Genomic DNA, 19,116 nt, shown 5'->3' with positions numbered 1-19,116 from the left:
TCAGCCATATTTAGCAATCCTGGCTTGAGCTCAAAATGATTGGCATCAATCCCATCGTTTCCAATTGGTGGGTCCTCTACCTCTCTACCTCTCTGTAAGCGTACATGTTTTGCACTGGCACTATGGCTTGTTGTTCCTCTTTTTGTTTCAGCTGTTTCACCACATCTGCAAGTTGTAATTGGAGTTGTTGGACTACCGGATCTGGATGTGGTACATTGTTCTCTTCGTTGTCCGCCATTGTTACTGCAACAGGAGCAGGCGGTTCTCCCTTAAGAGGCGAAAGTGATCGCCTTTGGTTGAGCCTTCTCTGAGCGTTTCTCCTTCGGTTGGATGCTTCGATCTCAGGATCAATAACACTAATGGTTGCCCCTTAGAGCGAGTGAGCATACATCCTGAAAAGAAAAACACAAAAGTGAGAATAACTCAAAAAGAAAAAAAAGAAAAATAAAGCAAGTAAAATCTAGATTAGTAATCTTAATTTTTATCACGATATTAGGCTATAGTAACACAAAATTGTCCCCGGCAACGGCGCCAAAAACTTGACTCAACTTATTTTTAACACAAGTATACCCGCAAGTGTACGGGGCTAATGTAGCAAATAGTAAGCAAAGAGTATCGTATCCACAGAGACAATGAGTGTCAACCTAATTACCACGAACCAACCTCAACTACTATCTAAATGAATCGGAATTTTGGTTTTTCTGAATCTATTTAAAAGCAAGGTAAAAACAATTAAAAATAACTAGAGAACTAAAAGCAAATAAGAAAACGGATGTAGATCAAGGATGAGTAGGTAGAATCCTACGGGATCGATAACAACTATCCTATGCTCAACTAACTTCCTAACTATGCCAACAAAGGGTCTCAAGGGTTATTAAGCTATCACTAAGGTAAAACTATATCTTTTCTCAAAGCATATAATTTGTAGATTGCTACCTAGAACCGAAGTCTCCTTCCTAGAACTAAGGCAACAACTCCTAATAGCTCCTAAGATACTTAGCTTCATTCAAAGGCTCAAATCTCTCATTATATTGGCAAAGACGTCAATTTCTTCTCTTTCAAATTAAACTACTCGCTTCTCAGTTCTTGTAGTAAAATCCGCATGCATTTATAAGGTGATCAGTCAAATAAACGTATAAGCACATAAGAAATCAAAATAACCACATGAGCCAAGGCATAGAAAAAGGAAATCAATTAAACATAAGAATCATTGTATCTCCCCTGTAGAACTCTACGAAGGATTTAGCTACTCATGTTCAACACAAAAGACAAAGAAATATTCAAAGAAATATTCAAAAACATTGTTTAAACAAGAATAAAACTAAAAGTAGAAACTCCTAGAATTGGATTGGGCGGATTGGAGGCGTCGTCTTCAATCTTGCAATGAATACTCGTCCTCTGCTCGTTCTTCTCTTCTTTTTAGGTGAAAAAGTAGTATTTTTGGGGTAGGAGGCGTGTAAGTTGTGTTTGGAGGCGTTTCCTAGGCATATATATACCTAGGGTTGACTTTGGGCCCGAAATAAACTGTCGGACGAAGCTGGCGGGTCGCCAGGTTGGGTATGCGTCGAAGCTGGCGAGTCGCCAGCTGCTTACGGCGTTTTTTTCGTGTTTTGCTGGTGGGTCGCCAGGTTCGTTTGCATGCGAACCTGGCGGGTCGCCAGCTATGTCACTGCTCTGCGCAGTCTTGGTAAAACGGTCATAACTTCTTCTACCGAACTTCGATTGAGTACTATTTATTTAAAAGGCCCAAATCCTAAAACTAAAAGTAGCACAAGACTTTCCAACAATTAAATCAAAAAAAGAGAAAACAAACCAACTAAAATAAAATACTCCTAGATCACTAATATGTCTTCTTCTTCCATCCCCAATTACAACTCCCTCTTGCTTGCAGCTCCACCGTGAGTCGTCGGCGTGCAGCGATTCCTCACCACCGCCGTTTCTGCCTCCGGTCGTCTAGCCATCGCGCTCCAACACAACAGGTACGTGCCCCACCCCTTTCTAATCTTTAATTCAAACTTGTATTCATCAATTTTATTCAAATTCAAGGCTGTTAGAAAGGATTGAGAGTCGATTTTGTTCAAAGGGGCTAAAGCACTTCAACAACAGGAATTAAAGATTGGGACTTTGCCACTCATGTGTTATCTAAAGGATTTCCAAACGTGTGAACTATTGAATGGTATGCTGTGAAATTTAGAAAATAGAGAGTTCAGAATTTGGGGAATTATACTTTCGGAGAAAAGGATTTGCCAACAAATAGGGAAATTGAAATCACGATCCTCTCGGTTTCAAACTTGTTGGAAGGAAGAAATTGCAGTGGCTTCTAATACGAGTATATCTATTCCTTTTTCGGATTTTCTAGAAGGATTTTGAAAGAATGATGTAAATTGTGAAGCTTGTGGAATATCTCTACGTAGGCCATCTCTAACCATTTACGCCAAACTCAAACTCATTTTTGAGTATGTGTCACACTAAAAAGTAGTTTTACTCCAACCATTATCTTTAAGTTTACACCATTTTTGAGTATTTCTCTCACAAAATTTTGGAGTAAACACCATATTTGGTGTTATTCCATTGAAAAACCCAAAAATGGGTTTGAGTTTGGTGTATGGTTGGAGAAATTATCTACACCAAAAATGAGTTTTGGTGTATGGTTGGAGATGATCGTAGAACAGATTTGGCTGATTATATTCCTCTTTTTCAAGGTGGTGGAGAGATTTGAGGTAACTACCATGGATTTGAAAAGTGAGAGATATATTTGGACTGAAAAAAATAAATAAGACTGATTTTTGGCTCAAAGTGGTTTCAACTAAATAAAAGAATTGGGCTTGCAAAAAGAATTACTCCCTCCGTCCTAGATTTATAGTCACATTTTGCCATAAAAATTTGTCTCATATTTATAGTCACATTTAGAATTTTTCATATTTGGACATAAAATTTTACCCCATTATTCACTAAAATTGCACTCAAATGTCATTATGTACATTAAAATAAATCAAAACAAAAATAAAAAAAAATAAAAAGTCATAAAGGGATGCACCTTCAACCAACTCACTTCATTTATTACACACTCCATCATCTCACTTCACCATCTCATTTCATTTATTACACACTCCACCTCTCACTTCATTAATTACACTTCACATCTCACTTCATTAATTACACACTCCACCAATTCCTTAAAACCTGTGTCATAACTAAATGTGACTATAAATTTGGGACGGGGGGAGTATTTCCTAGGCACATATGTAAATTCCTTTTCCATTGTCGACATCACATGTCTCGTTCTTTGGTTTTCCATTTGCATCTTTCTCATTGGTCGTAAGTCGGGCCCTTTAAACGTATAAAGAACTTGGGCTTTAAAAAAAATTGGTTGTACAAATGACGTCTTTGAGAACAAATAAAAAGGTAGAAAAAGTCGTGGTGCTACAATAATGATTTCATATATTCTACGAATAGGATTGCGAGTCTAGCTTCTTACATGAAAAATAAAGCACAACTTCTAAATAGAGAAGCTCACAAACTCTGCTAGACGATTTGGTTGAGCATATATGGGCAAAATTTGGCAATTGCAATTGAATGTGTAGTTTTCATCTTATGTAAGAGCACCAATTACATATTTTCTATTTCGTATTTCAATTATTGTAATTTATGTGTTTTATTTGTTCGTCTTTATAATTTTTAGTTTGTCATTTATTATTTTTTTTATTATATTTTATTATGCAATAATAAATACTCATGTAATAATATTATTATTAATATAAAAATAAATATAATAGTGTGATTGGGTGATCATTGATAAACCATGAAAATTGATACGAACATGGAAGCCGTGCAACTGCAGCTGGCTTCAATCAATATTCGTCCTATCGAGATGATATCTGAAAGCTATGAAACTGCCACCATTGTCTTCGTCTTGGAAACAGCTTAGCGTGGGTATCTTGCACACCCCAATCAGAGTCCGGATGAGGGAGTTATGGTTGTTTTACAGAAGTCGTGCAGAAAAAGGCGGGGAGCTCCAGAAGGAACACCCGGGTGGGTGTTTTGCACCATGCAATTCACCCGACCGGGTGAATCACCCGAACATAGATTTTGTGGGCCATTTTTCTAGAATTTTGGGCCTTTGCTATAAATAGTATTTTTCCTCTTTTTGCAAGGATGAAATTAGATGCTTGAGAGCTTTGTTTCCTCTTGGAGAGGGTTTCTATCCAATTCCTAGATTTAGGTTGCTTGAATCCATCAATTGCTAGTTCAAGCATGTGAGTTCCATCAATTACTAGTTCAAGCATGGATCAAGTAGAGGTATGCTTTGAGGTTTGTGGTTCCCTTGAAGATCTATCCATGGATGCATGTTAGTTATGTTGTAAGTGTCTTAGCTTGCTTCATCAATGACTATGTATCCCAATTTCCACCCTATCCAATATTATTTATTTTTTTGCTCATCTTAGTTGCCTTATTTCTTGTTGGATTGCCTTTTATTGATTAATAGAAAATCTACTTCACAAAAATATTAGATCAATCACCTACAATTTGGGTTTTCCTTGGGAAATGGATCTTGTAATACTTGGATCCATATCAAAAATAGTTATGGTTGGGTTGAATGAATATTTATAATGTGGAAGAGGAGATAGAAATGAATTAAATATTGAAAAAATGGATGGTTGGGTTGGATGGTTGTTGATAAACATGGTATTAGCTGCTTGTTCTTGATATTTATCTTGTGAAAAACTGTTACGACTTTACTACGTGACTTCCCAATCTTAGCTCGTAACACACAAACCACCAACAATTCAATGAATCACACGATAATATGCAACATGATAAATGATTAAAGTAAGAGGAATTATATTGATCGGTAATCCACGGAAACAACAACAACAATGCGTAGGAAAATATAGAGAACAATGCCCTAGATCCACGATCTAACACAACACAACACAACACACGCATAAGGAATGACCGTGATCTCTTTTATACTCTGCTCTTCACACGCTTTGCGCTCCTTTTCCACGTCACTTCTACCTCAGCTCTACTTCGCGCCTTTTCCAACTTCACTGCCACCTCAGCATGTTAGTTAAGATGTAGCATGCACCATTTATTGATCTATTATGGTTTATTGAATCGTCTACTACTTCTACGTTGCATGCATGTATGGTAAAGTATGGATATAAACATGCATGCAACAAAAACATATACTCCCTCCGTCCACGAGAATATGCATTCTTTCTTTTTTATTTTCAACGTAGTTCACATTAATTTCAAAGTCGAAATTATTGTTTCGATTCTGGACATGAGTCATAATCAATTTAAGACCAAGCATAATGAAATTGTGATTAAGATTAAAATTGTGGCTCCATTGAAAAAAAAAGGCAAATAAGAAGCAGAGAATTCCAAAAACGCATGGCACGTATGCTTAGACTAGCTGAGCTGGCGGCACCTGATCCAGTCTTTCTTTTTTCTCGAGTGAAAATGGAAAGCAAAATCGACAAAAGAGAATCAATTATAAAAAAAAAAAAAAAAAAAAAGGAAAAAAGGAAAAAGGAGAAGTCTACTCCCAAAACCTCTCTCGCTTCAAACCGATTCTCCGTATCCCGATCGCTACGAATTGTTTCACCTCGTTCAATCGTGGCTGCATCTTTTCTGATCGGTTTCAATATCAAAAGTACTGTTATGTAAATTTTGGGGGGTTTTTTTGGCTTTCAATTTTGAGTGATTGTGGGAAAAAATAGGTCGAAGATGGGGAAACAACGACCAACGACTAGGAGTAAAAATAAGAGGAGTAGAGTAGACGACAATGCGGTCACCACCTCCGAAATTTTCAGGTTTTGTGTTGCATTTGTTTCGTAATTGTTATTCATTTCGTGTTTTGTGGTCTTTGATATTAACTTTCTCGTGCAATTAGTAATTTTGCTGTTCCTTTTAGTTGCAATGTAGGGTTTGTTTGAATGCTTACGCCTACTTGAAGGAATGTTATGATGGAAAAATTATCTAGCATCGATTTTGTTTTGTGTGATGTGGAAGATGGTCTTGTTTAGGTTTTAATTGAGCTTTTCTTGCTTCCTGTAGTTCTGGATAGCTGCTGTATTTGAAGTTAACTTATTGAAACTGTCGTATATAATGAATATAATTGAGAAATAATTTACTATATACTAATGCTATAAATGTGCTGATGCGGGTCAGTTGACACCACTGCTTAAATATTGTTAGTAACAAGTCTTCTGTTCTTGATCTTTTGATGTGGAATATATAGGAAGATACTTGCAAATGGGGAAGTCACAGAAGATGACATTAACCAGCTATACATGATATGGAAGCCAGTGTGTCATGGATGCCGAGTTAACTCCAAGGACAACCCTAATTGCTTCTGTGGCCTGATCCCACCTCCTAATGGAAGTCGAAAATCTGGATTGTGGCAGAAAACATCAGAAATTATATATTCCCTTGGCCCTAACCCATCCATTGACCTTCGTGCATCCCCTGGAACGCCAGCAGGACTCACAAATCTTGGTGCTACGTGCTATGCCAACAGCATCCTGCAATGCCTGTACATGAATAAATCATTCAGACAAGGTGTTTTATCTCTTGATCCTGAAGTTTTAGAAGGGGAGCCTGTCCTCAATAACCTTGCAAGGCTTTTTGCCCAGCTACATTCAAGTAAGATGGCCTTCGTGGATTCAGCACCATTTATTGAAACACTGGAACTAGATAACGGTGTTCAGCAAGATAGCCATGAGTTTTTGACGTTGCTGTTTTCTTTACTCGAGCGCTGTTTGAGCCGATCCAAAACCCCCAAGGCCATAACAATTGTACATAACCTTTTCCGTGGAGGTGTCTCACATGTGACCAGGTAAGAGGTTTTTCGGTATATGTGCGCACATTGTGTACTATCTCTCTTCTTCTCCTGATAGTTTCATGTGTCTTCGGCTTGAAGGCTGAAGTTCTTATAAAGAGTTTAAACCTGAAATGAAAAAGATAATTTGGTAGCCATAGTACTATAGGTTTTAAATAGTCTTAATTTTAAAAGGCACCATTGACTTAGATTTATTGGTTAGAATGATAATCTCTACAAGCATTTGTTGTTAACTGCCACAAACCACTCATCATCTTTACCCAAGGGCTGGTTTTTTATTCTCTTGATCACTATTCCTCAATTTTGTTGAGTATCTGTGTGCTATTATTAAGTGTTATTAATTTATTCTAATGAACTTTGAAATTTCCATTGAGTAATGGTTTGTTGGAACCTACTTAACCATCTACACTGTTAATCTGAAATTTTAGTCATGTTTATTATATCAGATTTCTAACTTTTCCTGTATATATGAAACAAATGATCTTGCTTTCTTTTTTACTTGGAGGTAGGTGCTCAAAATGTGGAAATGAGTCTGAAGCTTCGTCAAAAATTGAAGACTTCTATGAACTGGAGTTAAATGTCAAAGGTTTGAAAAGCCTGGATGAGAGTCTGGATGACTACCTTAGCATAGAGAAGCTTCAAGGAGACAATCAGTATTTCTGTCAAGCATGTGCCATGCGAGCTGATGCTACCCGTCGCATTAAGCTGCGGTCACTGCCTGCTGTTCTAAATTTTCAGCTCAAGCGTTGTGTTTTCCTTCCAAATGTAATTTACTTACTACTGTGTAATGATTTCATAAAACTGTCTTGCTAACATGATTCATTTCTACCTTTAGCCATTCATTCCTCATATTCAAATTGGTCTGCCTTCTGTTCATTTCTTCTCTACCTTTATACTGTTCATGGAGCACCCAGGAATTCTGAGAATGTTTCCTTGTTATTTTTAAGATGTGTTTTGCCATAAAAAACATTTCCTCGCAGTTATCTTGTTCACATCTCCAAGTTCATTCTTATCATCTTGCTGGAACAGCTTTTTGTCCTTCATTGTCCTTTTAACTGCTGAAGATTCCTTGCCGCAAGTCATTCGACTGTGTTAAATTTTACATTTCTCATTTCACACTCCTGAGTATTCCTTGTTTTAATATTCCTCAGAGTATTCCCTTCTTGATACTGCAGCTCGAGTCGTTGAGTTTTTCTTTAATTGAGTTGACTTGAGGTGCAGGTGCTGATACTCTTATGTGTATGTGGTTCATTAGTGTCTATCTTCTGTATAATATTGAAGTTGTCATACCTGGCAACCATTCAATTGTGAAGTTTCTCCAGCTAATAGCTTTACATTGACTTGGCTTCTTCAGTCAACTGTACTTACCGTTTATTGTGGTTCTATTTGCAGACAACCACAAAGAAAAAGATAACTTCAGCATTTTGCTTCCCTCAAGAGCTTAACATGGCACCAAGGTTATCAGGATGTCAACAAACAGATTTGATATATGATTTGGCTGCTGTCTTGATACACAAGGGCTCTGCTGTTAATAGTGGCCATTATACAGCCCATATAAAGGATGACAACACTGGTTTGTGGTGGGAATTTGATGATGAACATGTGTCCAACCTAGGAAGACAGCCATTTGGATCCTCTCCATCGACTTCAGGGGCTAAAGCTGGGCAAAATGAGCCAGCTGACTGCTCTGTATTATCAAAAGAGGTGGATGTCCCTGTGAACGGAAATCATGTATGCGCTAGTGAGACACATATATCAGAATTAAAAGGTGCTAATCACTTACAAACGTTTTCATCAAATGATGCATATATGCTGATGTACGTCCTTAGGCACTCAAGTTTTGGTGGAGAAAAGTCTAAGGATGATAAGTGCAAGATGGAAATAGAAAGTTCTACAATTTCGCAAACACTTGATAGTGCTCTTCCAACCCATCTTCTGAAGGAGGTAGAATTATCGAATGCAGTATATCTTACTTCTTGTGAAGAATACGAATCAAAGAAGGAGGCTGAGATGAGCTGTATTATGAAGCGGAGACAGGAGGTGCGCTCAGTCCTTTCTGAGGCTCCTGTCCTATCTATTGAGAAGCACTACTACTGGGTTTCGACCGAGTGGCTTCGCCAATGGGCAGACAATGTTACTTCATCGTAAGTGAAAATAATCCTGTCATGTGTCTCATTTTTGTAAAGCATCCTCTTGATTTAAAAACACTCTTTCTGGCTGGTACATCCTTCTCGACTCTATTATTTTCAATTGATTGTTACATCCTTATCTGTTAAGTTGGCCTGTCTCTTGAGATCTGCTTCTAATATCCTTGGTTGGTTGGTAATTTACTCTTGTTTCATTGTGGAGAGCTAATCCTTTAAGTCACAGTGAAAATGTAACTCAGATATTAAGAGTTTTTTTATTTGAAGGCTGGAATTGCTTGCTTTTTTGTTCTTTTTATACCGTAATACTAAAGCTTTACTCAGGAAGCATATAAAGAATTTTTAAATTACAGTTGGATATACATAGTAAAAGATAATATTTTTTGCAGGGCTATCGACAACACATCTATACAATGCTTGCACGGAAAGGTGCCAGTTTCAAGGATTAATAATATGAAGCGTTTGTCAACTGAAGCTTGGACTGATTTATTTTCTAAGGTATAATTTTATGCTCCTCCTTATGCATGAGCAAGATATCTGATCAAATGCAGGATGCCCTTTTTACAGCTAGCTAAAATGAATATCTGCAATGAATATCTATATGTTACCTGCACAGTTTTTTCATTCTTCCAAAGTATTGCCTATGGCACATTTATTCTTATGAAGTTTCATCTACTACAAAAATTCCATTTCAACGATTTGTATTGAAATTTAGGATTTCATTAAATTTGGGGATTGGAGGGAATACATTTTTTGTTTTAGTGAATCATGTATTTCTAGTGTAGAGGCACATCTACATGTCAAACCGACTTATTAATAAATATGTAAACTAGATACTGTTACTGGTAAAATCATTCGATATTTACTTTTCTTGGATCATGTATATTCATACAATGGTTTATTTTTGATATCATGTAAGATTCCAAATGAATATTTAGTGGTTGCTTAAGCTTCTTGTAACGTGATTAACATAATATTAAAGTCTGCTTAATGTTTTGGGGTATCTTATGTCTCAAAAGAAATTTTTATTTAAGTGTTTAATAATCACTGAACAAGTAAAGGTCTGATCTTGATTTTCAAGATCTAGTCAGTCTGTTATTTGTCCAGCAAATTAAAAGCCGTTTCTTTCTTTACTTTGTAAAAACTAAAAACATAACAAACAAGAAGATAGATTATTTTCAAACAATGGTTGGGAAGCTCATGGAACTTCATAAGATGCTGTGTCTAGCTCTTCCGAGTTCCGACAAACTTCCATAGTTATTCTACCATTTATCATAACTCAATTTTGAAGATACTTACAGAAGACATTTAGGCTGAATATGAATAACTTATGTGGACTCATGTACTTGATCTCTATTTTAAATTTTATGAATAAAGAATATGAAAATCTCATTGTAGATAACTTATTTGGTGGATGAATTAGCTAGTTGTACATCTTATGTAGAGTTATAAACATTAATAATCGGGAAAAACTGACTTATAGTATAATTATGTATTGTACAATAGTGTCGAAAACTTAATAGTTAAAAAATTGAGTGCAATATTTGTTCCTATTATTTGATTAACGAATGAATTTATTTTACAGTGTTCTGTGAAAAACTGCAAGTTGAACAATACATAGCTATGACAAATGCATTATTAAGCATGTTTACCTTTTTGGTGGAATGGGAAGTAGGTTCCTCGATTGGGAGGACCTAAATCTCAAAGGCAACTTCATGGCCTTTTATTGCCCAATCATAAATTTTAAAAGTTACAACTACTAAAAAGTACAAACCATCTTCAATAGAGCCTTTGATTATCACCAACCAGATTAATATCAATGTCACCGCTTTGAACCTTAAGCATTCCCTATTATCCTACAATATCGTTTCTTGACATCATTAACACCATCCCTCTAAATGTGGCAGTACAAGGACCATCTAGTGTGACCTCTCAATTGGATTTAGTGAAACCATATATTTTACATGAATGTCACATGTAATTGAGGGTGATTGTGCAGATTCCGACAATTACATGCTTTCCTTACTATAATTGACTTAGCTAACTGGCTCCAACAAGGTAGCAAACAATTTTGTAATTACGAGATAGTTGGCCATTTCTGAATTTCTATGCTATATTACCCATGGAGATGTATGACCATTTTGTTTAGGCTTTCTGTTAGTTGTTAACACGAGTTTGTTCTTATATTGTTGATCTGATTCTTATGGCAAGTATGGTGGGGGTCCAACATTATCCAAGGGAGACCACTGCAATGACTGCATCTTTGAGATGGGTAGTAAAATGAGGCGTGCAAATATTTACCGGGATCAAAGATTATTAATGAAAGAACTTGCAGAGGCAGCACTTTCTGGGGAGCCTTTGGATGGCGAGTTGTTCTTTATATCTAAGTCATGGTATGAGATATTTACTGAGAATTTGTTCCTCTACTTTAAATCTATTTTTCAACGCTATACATTGAGTTTAATTAGACTTATCTTTATTTCTATTGACTTGTTCTGCGTAATCTGTTATGATTAAAAAGAAAATTTTGTGGGAATTTCTGGATTAAGCTAGAAATTAAGTATTTTGCCTTGATAAAAAAATTGCACTTCAATGTTGCGACGTAAAACATGAGCAACAAAAAAATATGGAATACATGAATTTATGATGGGGCCTATCACCTGTGGCACTGCTCTTAAACATACTGGATTGCTTTCCCAAATACTTGTTGCAATTATCCAGAAGTATTATTAAATCCTTGACTATATTCCCTATGTCATAATTTGAGGCAAAACTTAGGACAATTTACTTTGCAGGCTGCAGCAGTGGCACCGGAGGAAAAATATAGACCTACCATGCGATGCTGATTCTGGACCTACTGCTTCCATTAGGTGTATCCATGGTGAACTTTTGCCTGAAGATGCTCCTGGTGCTAAACGTTTACTAGTGCCTAAGAGTCTCTGGGATTTTATTCATCAAACTGCAATAACAGTGAAGCCAGATGACCATGTAGGCTGCTCATCTTTCCCATCAGACTCTGAACAATGTGCTTTATGCAGTGTTGCATTTAAAGAAGCTGCATTCTCTGAAGGAAATTTGAGGTTGTCTAGTAAGAAAATTTACTCAGTTGGAATCTAGAAGTACTGTGTGTGGCTTACTTGTTTGTATGTTGCAGAGATCTCAGGTTGAAGCAGAAGCAGAATCATGAAAAATTAGCTATGAATAAAGCCATAGCTCTTCATCCAGATACCAAATACTATATTTTGCCCTCATATTGGCTTTCAAAGTGGAGAAGCTACATTAATGCTAGTGGAAAGAGTGCTTGCTCTGTGGAACTTGATATTTTGAACACCGTTATTGACAAGCTTCTGTGTGAGAAGGTCCTCAGAATCTTTTCTAGTGCATCTGATTCAATTCACTTACCGCATTTTGGACAATATTTACCCTAGAGTTGTAGTATGATAGTATCTACTTTCGTCCACCGCCCCCGTCAATTCAAGAAAAATGTTATTGGCAATGAATGGAATAACCTTGGGGACATTGATTGGTGGTGTGAAATGGTGGCTTAGGCTGGTAGATTGTGAATAGTATAGATCTTTAAAAGTGGGCTGTTGGTGATTTCATTCTATTTTTGTGTACTGTAGTATATAGTCCATCTAATAGATCTGTATCCTGACTCTTTATGTGAATCAGCATTGCAAGCTAGTTGAGAGGCCACCAGAGCTCTTATGGAAGCGTGAACTTGTTTTCCAAAAGTCAGTTGCTGTAAGACTCTTCTGTAATCCCTCAAAATTATCCCCATCAACTTTACTCAGCTTCTATTCTGCTTTATATTTATTTCGTTGACAATGGATGGCCATGTGGATACCCATACTTAAGGAATTGGATAACTAGATTATATTATGTCTCGCAGAGTCTTGGTGCATGACTGATATCCTCTGACCATCAAATTATATGTTTAATGATTCCTGCTTGAATATCTAATACCACATGTCTTACTTCGCTTTTTTTTCAATTTTTTTTCTTTAGACAGATGGACTAACACTCATTTTAGAGGATGACTGGAGATTACTTTGTGAAGAATGGGGTGGCACAGTGTCCAAATGTATTTCAGCAGAAATTGAGATTGGTAATTGTATGGGAGATAACATGAAAGGTTCTTATGAGGAGATGCAATTGTCCGAGGACCATATGAGTACGCCCGATGATGTTAATATGAGTCTTTCTAGGAGGCCAATCATTAAGACTTCTCCTCAGGTGAATTTGGGCTGTCGATGTTTGGTATCTTATGATTTTGATTACAAAGATGCATTATTTAGGGAAATGCCAGATATTTTACCCTATTGATTACTAATTTCTCGAAAATATCCCTCTTAACAAATCACAAACTGATTCCTCACTTTTCTGGATTCTCGCAAATCTAACATGATCAATTTCTGGGCATGACAATGCTGGTGTGCATCGATGTAAATGCAATTCAAATATGCACAAGGAGCATAAGGAAGAAAACCATGTCGTTATGTGCGAGAAATAAAATTTAAACCAACTCTTCTGCTTTCATGTACCAGCCATGCTATTGTTTGTTATCTGCCCTGGAATTTCATGACATTTTTCCACACTTTCTCCACTGGTACTTGTTTATTTTTTCAAGAAAGTTCTTTGAACCCTAGAATTTTTCAGTCAACTATGAATTATATTTTATAGTGCTTAAATGAAGAACATCATAGGGAAACTGCTGGATTTTTTGTCTCTGTTATTCTTTTGTTTTTATGCAAAAGATGGCAGCTGTCTTTTCACTGTTCTCTATGGCTCTGCCCAATTTTTCAATATTGCAATGAATTCAGTTTTCATGTGAACCTGGCAACAGCGCAGCACGGTGCTGGAAATTCTATCTAGTGCTAGATTAGAAAAACACACTAGAAAGATCAGGTTTTCATCAACAAAGTGACTAGTATTTATGATGTTTTCTACCTCAATTTTCAAATTTGGGATCAATTCACTCACACGAATCCGATGTAAACTCAAATGGCAATGCTGGATTGTTGACCAGGTGTTGAAAAACTCTAGAAAGGTTAGGTAACAATTTAATAGTGTTGAAAGTTGGGATGTTTTCACTAAAGTTGTTAAATGTGGGGCTCAGTTACCCTTTTACATACTCTACCTGGCTGATTTATCGTGTGCTGTTTGATGCATAAAATGGTATTATGAAGTGTATAAGTATTATATTTTGTTGGTTCTTGGTTTCTGGTTCTACTTTCTGCTGAATCTAATGGAGTACTTAATATGCCATGTCCAAGTCTGCTCTTGGATTTTGTATTATATGTCCAGCTTCAATACATATTTTCTCTAATGACTGCATAAGCCTGGGATCCTACTTTGTGACTAGATTAATATAAGTACAAAAAATAAGATGTAGGAAATATGGTTTATGTTTCCTGTTAGCAAAACAGAAACTACCTTTTTGTGTTAGTAATTATTGAATCAAGTTGTACACATGAAAATGTTCCGTTTAGTGTTAGAATTTCAAGGATCTGGCCTTTGTCAGTTATCATGCTTGCGCATTCATTCATGTATACATGTTTCTGCTCTTTTAGGTCTGTGAAGAATGCATTGGTGAAAGAGAAAGCACTGAGTTGATGAAGAAACTTAATTATTTCAATGAGGACATATGTGTTTGTTTAGTTCGTGGAAAAGAACCCCCAAAATCAATCTTGGAAGCTTCATGCAGCATTTCAGATCCAAGCCGCCGAACTTCTAAGCGGTCAAGAAAAGCATCATATGGAAACTCTGCAAACATGAAAGTTTCTGCATCCACGTCTATATATCAGCTGAAGATGATGATATGGGAATCCTTTGGGGTATGATATTTAACGAGTTTATTCCTCATGTTTCTTCTCTTTTATGACTTACTCCCTCCATCCACCATTTAAAGAGCCATTTTGACTCGTCACGGGTTTTAAGAAATTATTTGACTCTGTGAAGAAAAGTAAAGGGAGAAAGTGAGTGGAATGTGGGACCCATTTAGAGTATTAGTTTTATATTGGATTGTGAGTGTAAAAAGTTGGTGGGATGTGGGATCCGCATACTAAAAGTGGAATAAAGTAAATGGTTCTATAAATCGTGGACAAACCAAAATGGCAAAAGGGTTCTTTAAATCGTGGACGGAGGGAGTATAATTATGATGATGATTAAATTGGTAATATATTGAAATATAGCTTGTACTAATTGCTACTACTCTGATGAAAGAGGTATGTAACTACTGATTTCTAGAAGATGGGGAAGTTGAACTGAAAATTTTCTAATTATAATTCCACAATGATGGTATCAAATGACTTGTATCGTTTGTAAGAAAATTTTCAGTAATGTTGGTTTGACTGAAACAAATTTGGGTCAGTTCCGTAAAGCTACTTGTATATATCTTCTGTTGGAAAATCTAGAACACAGTTCCCCAAATCATTTCAAGCATGTTAGGGGACTTTTGATTTCTAAGACTACATAAAATTCTGCTTCCTCAGTGCTCTCTAAGTGTGTCAATAGAGGAGCTGGATTCAGGAAGTGAGAGGCAAACACTGTATTTCCACCCTCATAAATATACAGTTCTATATGCCACCCATTATCTTGATATATATTTGCTGATATGATGATACTAAATTGAAAAAAGAGCCAAAGATTAGTATGTGCCCAAATTATGAATAACTTGTACATATATACCGCTTCTGTTTCTTGTGTTCATTATTATATGGTAAGGTTTCAGTTGTAATCTAATTTTTTTAGAAACTCGAATGGCATGGAAGTTTTAGTTGCATTTGTTCCTTGTGAACGGCTGCTCCTAGTGTTACTAAATCAGCCCAACAAGTAGCTTATGGCTGTCAAGTTGCACCACATCTTTTATGTGATTTGTTGTTTTGTAGGTTGTTAAGGAAAACCAGATACTCCACAAAGGCTCCAAAATACTTGATGGAGAAACAGCTTGTCTTGCTGACCTGAATATTTTTCCTGGAGACATTCTGTGGGTGACTGATTCAATGATTCATGAAAATCGTGACATTGCTGGTAAGTGACATTCAGCCATTTCACTTGATAAGCACCTTTATGGTAGTTCCTTGCTGTTACTAATTGAGTATGGTTAATCTCCATTCCTGCTGAACTGATCTTTAATTTAAAGGTTTTGTCCAAGTAGTCAATAGAGCTTTTCGAATCATATTTAGTGTCTAACTTGGCCACCAGTTGGGCCTCCCTAGTTGCTATTAGCACTATAACTCCTCTTCTCTTGTGTAAAGTAAACCCAACAAAAGTAAATTACTTTCTGCTGTATTGAAGAGTTGTCCTGAAATGCAGACTCTTGATTTTGACAATGCTAGTACCAGATGATGTTCTTTTGCGACATCGTAGTTCATTTAATCTTATCCTTCCTGAGTTGTAAGTGTATGCTCTCAAACAATGGTTTATTGTGAACCTCTTCAATTTTCTAATGTGTAGATGAGCTGTCGGATCCAAATCTCGATATACAAAAGGAAGAAGGGGGATTTCGTGGTACACTTCTCACATCAACTATTCCACATCAGGCAGCTGTCTCTGAAGCATGTTTAAATTAGGAAAGATTTCGGTCCGCTTTGTCTTTGGATTTTGAAGCTGAAAGAAAATCTTACCACTGTTTTGAAGGTGAGACCCTCCAACGTGTACTTGATTTTTGTTTTCTCTATCTTGCTTTCCACTTGTTAATTGTCATTTGCGAGAATTTTTACACATAACAAAAACCTTCATGAGAAACTAGGAATAATATATCTTCATGCCTACTACTTGATTAAATAAACAAAAAGTAAATACAAACGTAACACTACCTCCGCAGAGGGCCACACCCCGCAGAGGGCCTTAACAGCTATTGCTGAATTTCCTAATATTCTGGACGCCTTCTCTCTAATCTTAAGAAGGTATTTATATAAAAACAGAGACTCTTATTCTTACTTTAATTCTTAAAAGATAAATCTAATTGTAAAGATATAATACTTCAAAAATAAGACTAATGCTAAAGATAAACCTGACTCATCAAGGAATAAAAGATAAATACTCCCTCAGTCCCATTGAAGGTGACCCACTTTTCTTTTTGGTTTGTCCCAACCAAGATGACCCATTACTAAAAGTGGAAACACCTTTATCTCTACTTTATTCTCTCTCTTGTACTTTACTCTCTCTCTTTTACTTTACCCTCTTCACTTCACACACAAAATAAAGTTGCATAAATTCACGTGCCGCCCAAGGAAGGGGTCATCTTCCTTGGGACGGAGGGAGTACTTACTAAAGATACATATATTTTGATATGAAGAAGATAAACATACTACAATTCCTTTAGATTTGATTGATATCACTTTTTCTTTGGTTGAGTTGTACAGCTGAACCCTAATACTGTGTTCTTAGTGAATGTGTTGCCCAGTATTGGGAACCATATTTCCCTTTTAAATTGGCCATTGTAGTTTATAAGTTTAACATAGTAGCCATCAATGTTCAGTAAGAACAGACTTAACATGGATTTTTTTTTGTCATGCAAATTGCATTTGTAATCTGGCAAGTTATGTCTGAGCCCTTCATAAATCCTTATGATCTAGCAGCTTTTTAAATGCTACATGCATTGTAAATTCTACACTATTGATAATATTAGGATGCTATTTCATTTCTTCATTAAATTTATCGATCTTCTTAATGGCAAGCTTTAGGGTGCTGGGTTCTATCAAGTTTCTGGAAGCTTGTTTGATAATACCAATATGTTTAGTGTGCTAAAATTCCCACCAAAGCTTAATGCATCGGGTACTCGTAGGATTGCATAGAGCCTTAAACAATACCATAGAGAAGGTCAATTGTTTCTAGTTGAAATAGTAGAAACCCATTTCCAAATTAAACATCTGGATTCAAGATTCTGGCAGCCAGAATTCCATATGCTGTGCGAATGTTGTTTTGCACCATTTACAGTTTGAAACATAGTCATTGTACATAGGTTGGAATTCAGCTTATAATAGATTATTAGACCCCAGTTTTCAATAGATTATTAGGCCTATTGACATTGTAACAGGAAAGAGAGTGCTTAATATAACATCACACTGTTCCGTAGCTCTTATTTGCGTCCCTTATTTGTTTGTTCTGTCAAATATCTTCAGCTGCCGTTTTCAACTTGAATGAGACAAGAAGGAAGCAGAACACTGGAGTAGCTTGTTTTAATGTATGTACCAAGATTCTGGAGATGGCTTTGTTCGTTTCGTCAGAAATTACCAGACTATAACCACATATTAGGCGGTTGAGGGCAAGGTTTTGATCAGTGGACTGATACATAATATGAATACAATCACAGGGATTGGCCATTGTATTACATATTTAAATCTATTTTGTATTACTACCGTCTTTTGGATATTGAATGATATATTATGCTCGTCTTGCTTCCTTTTATCTATTGGTAGAGATGCCAATTTAACTCGAATCACATGGATTGACCCAATTAGCCCAACGATTTTATAGGGGTGGGTTTGCAAAATTGATAATCCAAAAGAATTGCAACCTGAATGACCTTAAATTGAACAGCTCGCAATCCAATAGGGTTGGCCTGAAATGAGATAATCCTCATTATTTAATTCAGTTTTTATTACATTTTTAAAAATTTAAAATATTAGTCTAGTAATTCTTTAACAAATTCACTTAAAAATGTACTCCTTCCGTCCCAGCTAAGATTAGTTAAAATGTTTGACACGGAGATTGTGAAATTGTGCTGAAAAGTAGGAGAAAAGAATAAATAAGAATGATAGGGTATAAAGTAAGTGATTAAATAAAGTAAAACTGATTAGATGTTTTGTTTTTTGTCAAGAAAAGAAATGACTCAACTTAGTTGGGACGATGGACGACGGAGGAACTATTTAAATTTATTATTTAAAAGTTATATTGATTATTTTATTTTTATTCTTATACTTATTATAAAAAAAATTATTATATATTTAAATTAAAAAAAGTACTACTCTGTCTTAGGAGTTTACAACATCCCACCAATATAAGCCATTTGATATTAGTAATAGTCGGCCCAGATTTTCATACGTCGCCACTCAAATTGAGGTTAAATATTTAGACTTTCACGCACGAAGGGTATAATTGGTATGCATATTAGGTTCG

The 19,116-nt window shown here is 36.1% G+C and overlaps 1 protein-coding gene and 1 long non-coding RNA gene across 2 annotated transcripts; both read left to right on the top strand.

The window, feature by feature from the left end:
* The first annotated feature begins 1,674 nt into the window (after positions 1-1,674).
* LOC125215955 (uncharacterized) lies at positions 1,675-2,796 on the top strand. The gene is made up of 2 exons (XR_007175328.2): positions 1,675-1,979; positions 2,047-2,796. It is a non-coding gene; the product is annotated as an uncharacterized LOC125215955 (long non-coding RNA).
* A 2,708-nt stretch (positions 2,797-5,504) lies between these two features.
* UBP26 (ubiquitin-specific protease 26) lies at positions 5,505-18,405 on the top strand. The gene is made up of 14 exons (XM_048119447.2): positions 5,505-5,819; positions 6,248-6,844; positions 7,357-7,612; positions 8,240-8,991; positions 9,381-9,489; positions 11,203-11,384; positions 11,787-12,071; positions 12,146-12,350; positions 12,664-12,735; positions 13,000-13,227; positions 14,565-14,828; positions 15,882-16,023; positions 16,450-16,632; positions 18,120-18,405. Exons 1-13 carry the CDS (start codon positions 5,734-5,736, stop codon positions 16,563-16,565), a joined length of 3,294 nt encoding a protein of 1,097 aa, XP_047975404.1. The 5' UTR covers positions 5,505-5,733; the 3' UTR covers positions 16,566-16,632; positions 18,120-18,405.
* The last annotated feature ends 711 nt before the right edge of the window (positions 18,406-19,116 follow it).

This window comes from Salvia hispanica, chromosome 2 (assembly GCF_029641045.1).
Source record: "Salvia hispanica isolate PSC_SH4W2 chromosome 2, Shi_PSC_v1, whole genome shotgun sequence".
Taxonomy (NCBI): Eukaryota; Viridiplantae; Streptophyta; class Magnoliopsida; order Lamiales; family Lamiaceae; genus Salvia; species Salvia hispanica.
Note: the sequence above shows the minus strand (reverse complement) of the source record. Positions and strands in the feature narration are given on the sequence as shown.

What these genes read in the sequence shown, in the direction of transcription:
- UBP26 (XM_048119447.2), top strand. Translation starts at nt 5,734, where the DNA reads ATGGGGAAACAACGACCAACGACTAGGAGTAAAAATAAGAGGAGTAGA. An exon ending in GGTGTCTCACATGTGACCAG is followed by an intron (nt 6,845 to 7,356) that starts GTAAGAGGTTTT and finishes ACTTGGAGGTAG; the next exon opens with GTGCTCAAAATGTGGAAATG. An exon ending in GCAGACAATGTTACTTCATC is followed by an intron (nt 8,992 to 9,380) that starts GTAAGTGAAAAT and finishes TATTTTTTGCAG; the next exon opens with GGCTATCGACAACACATCTA.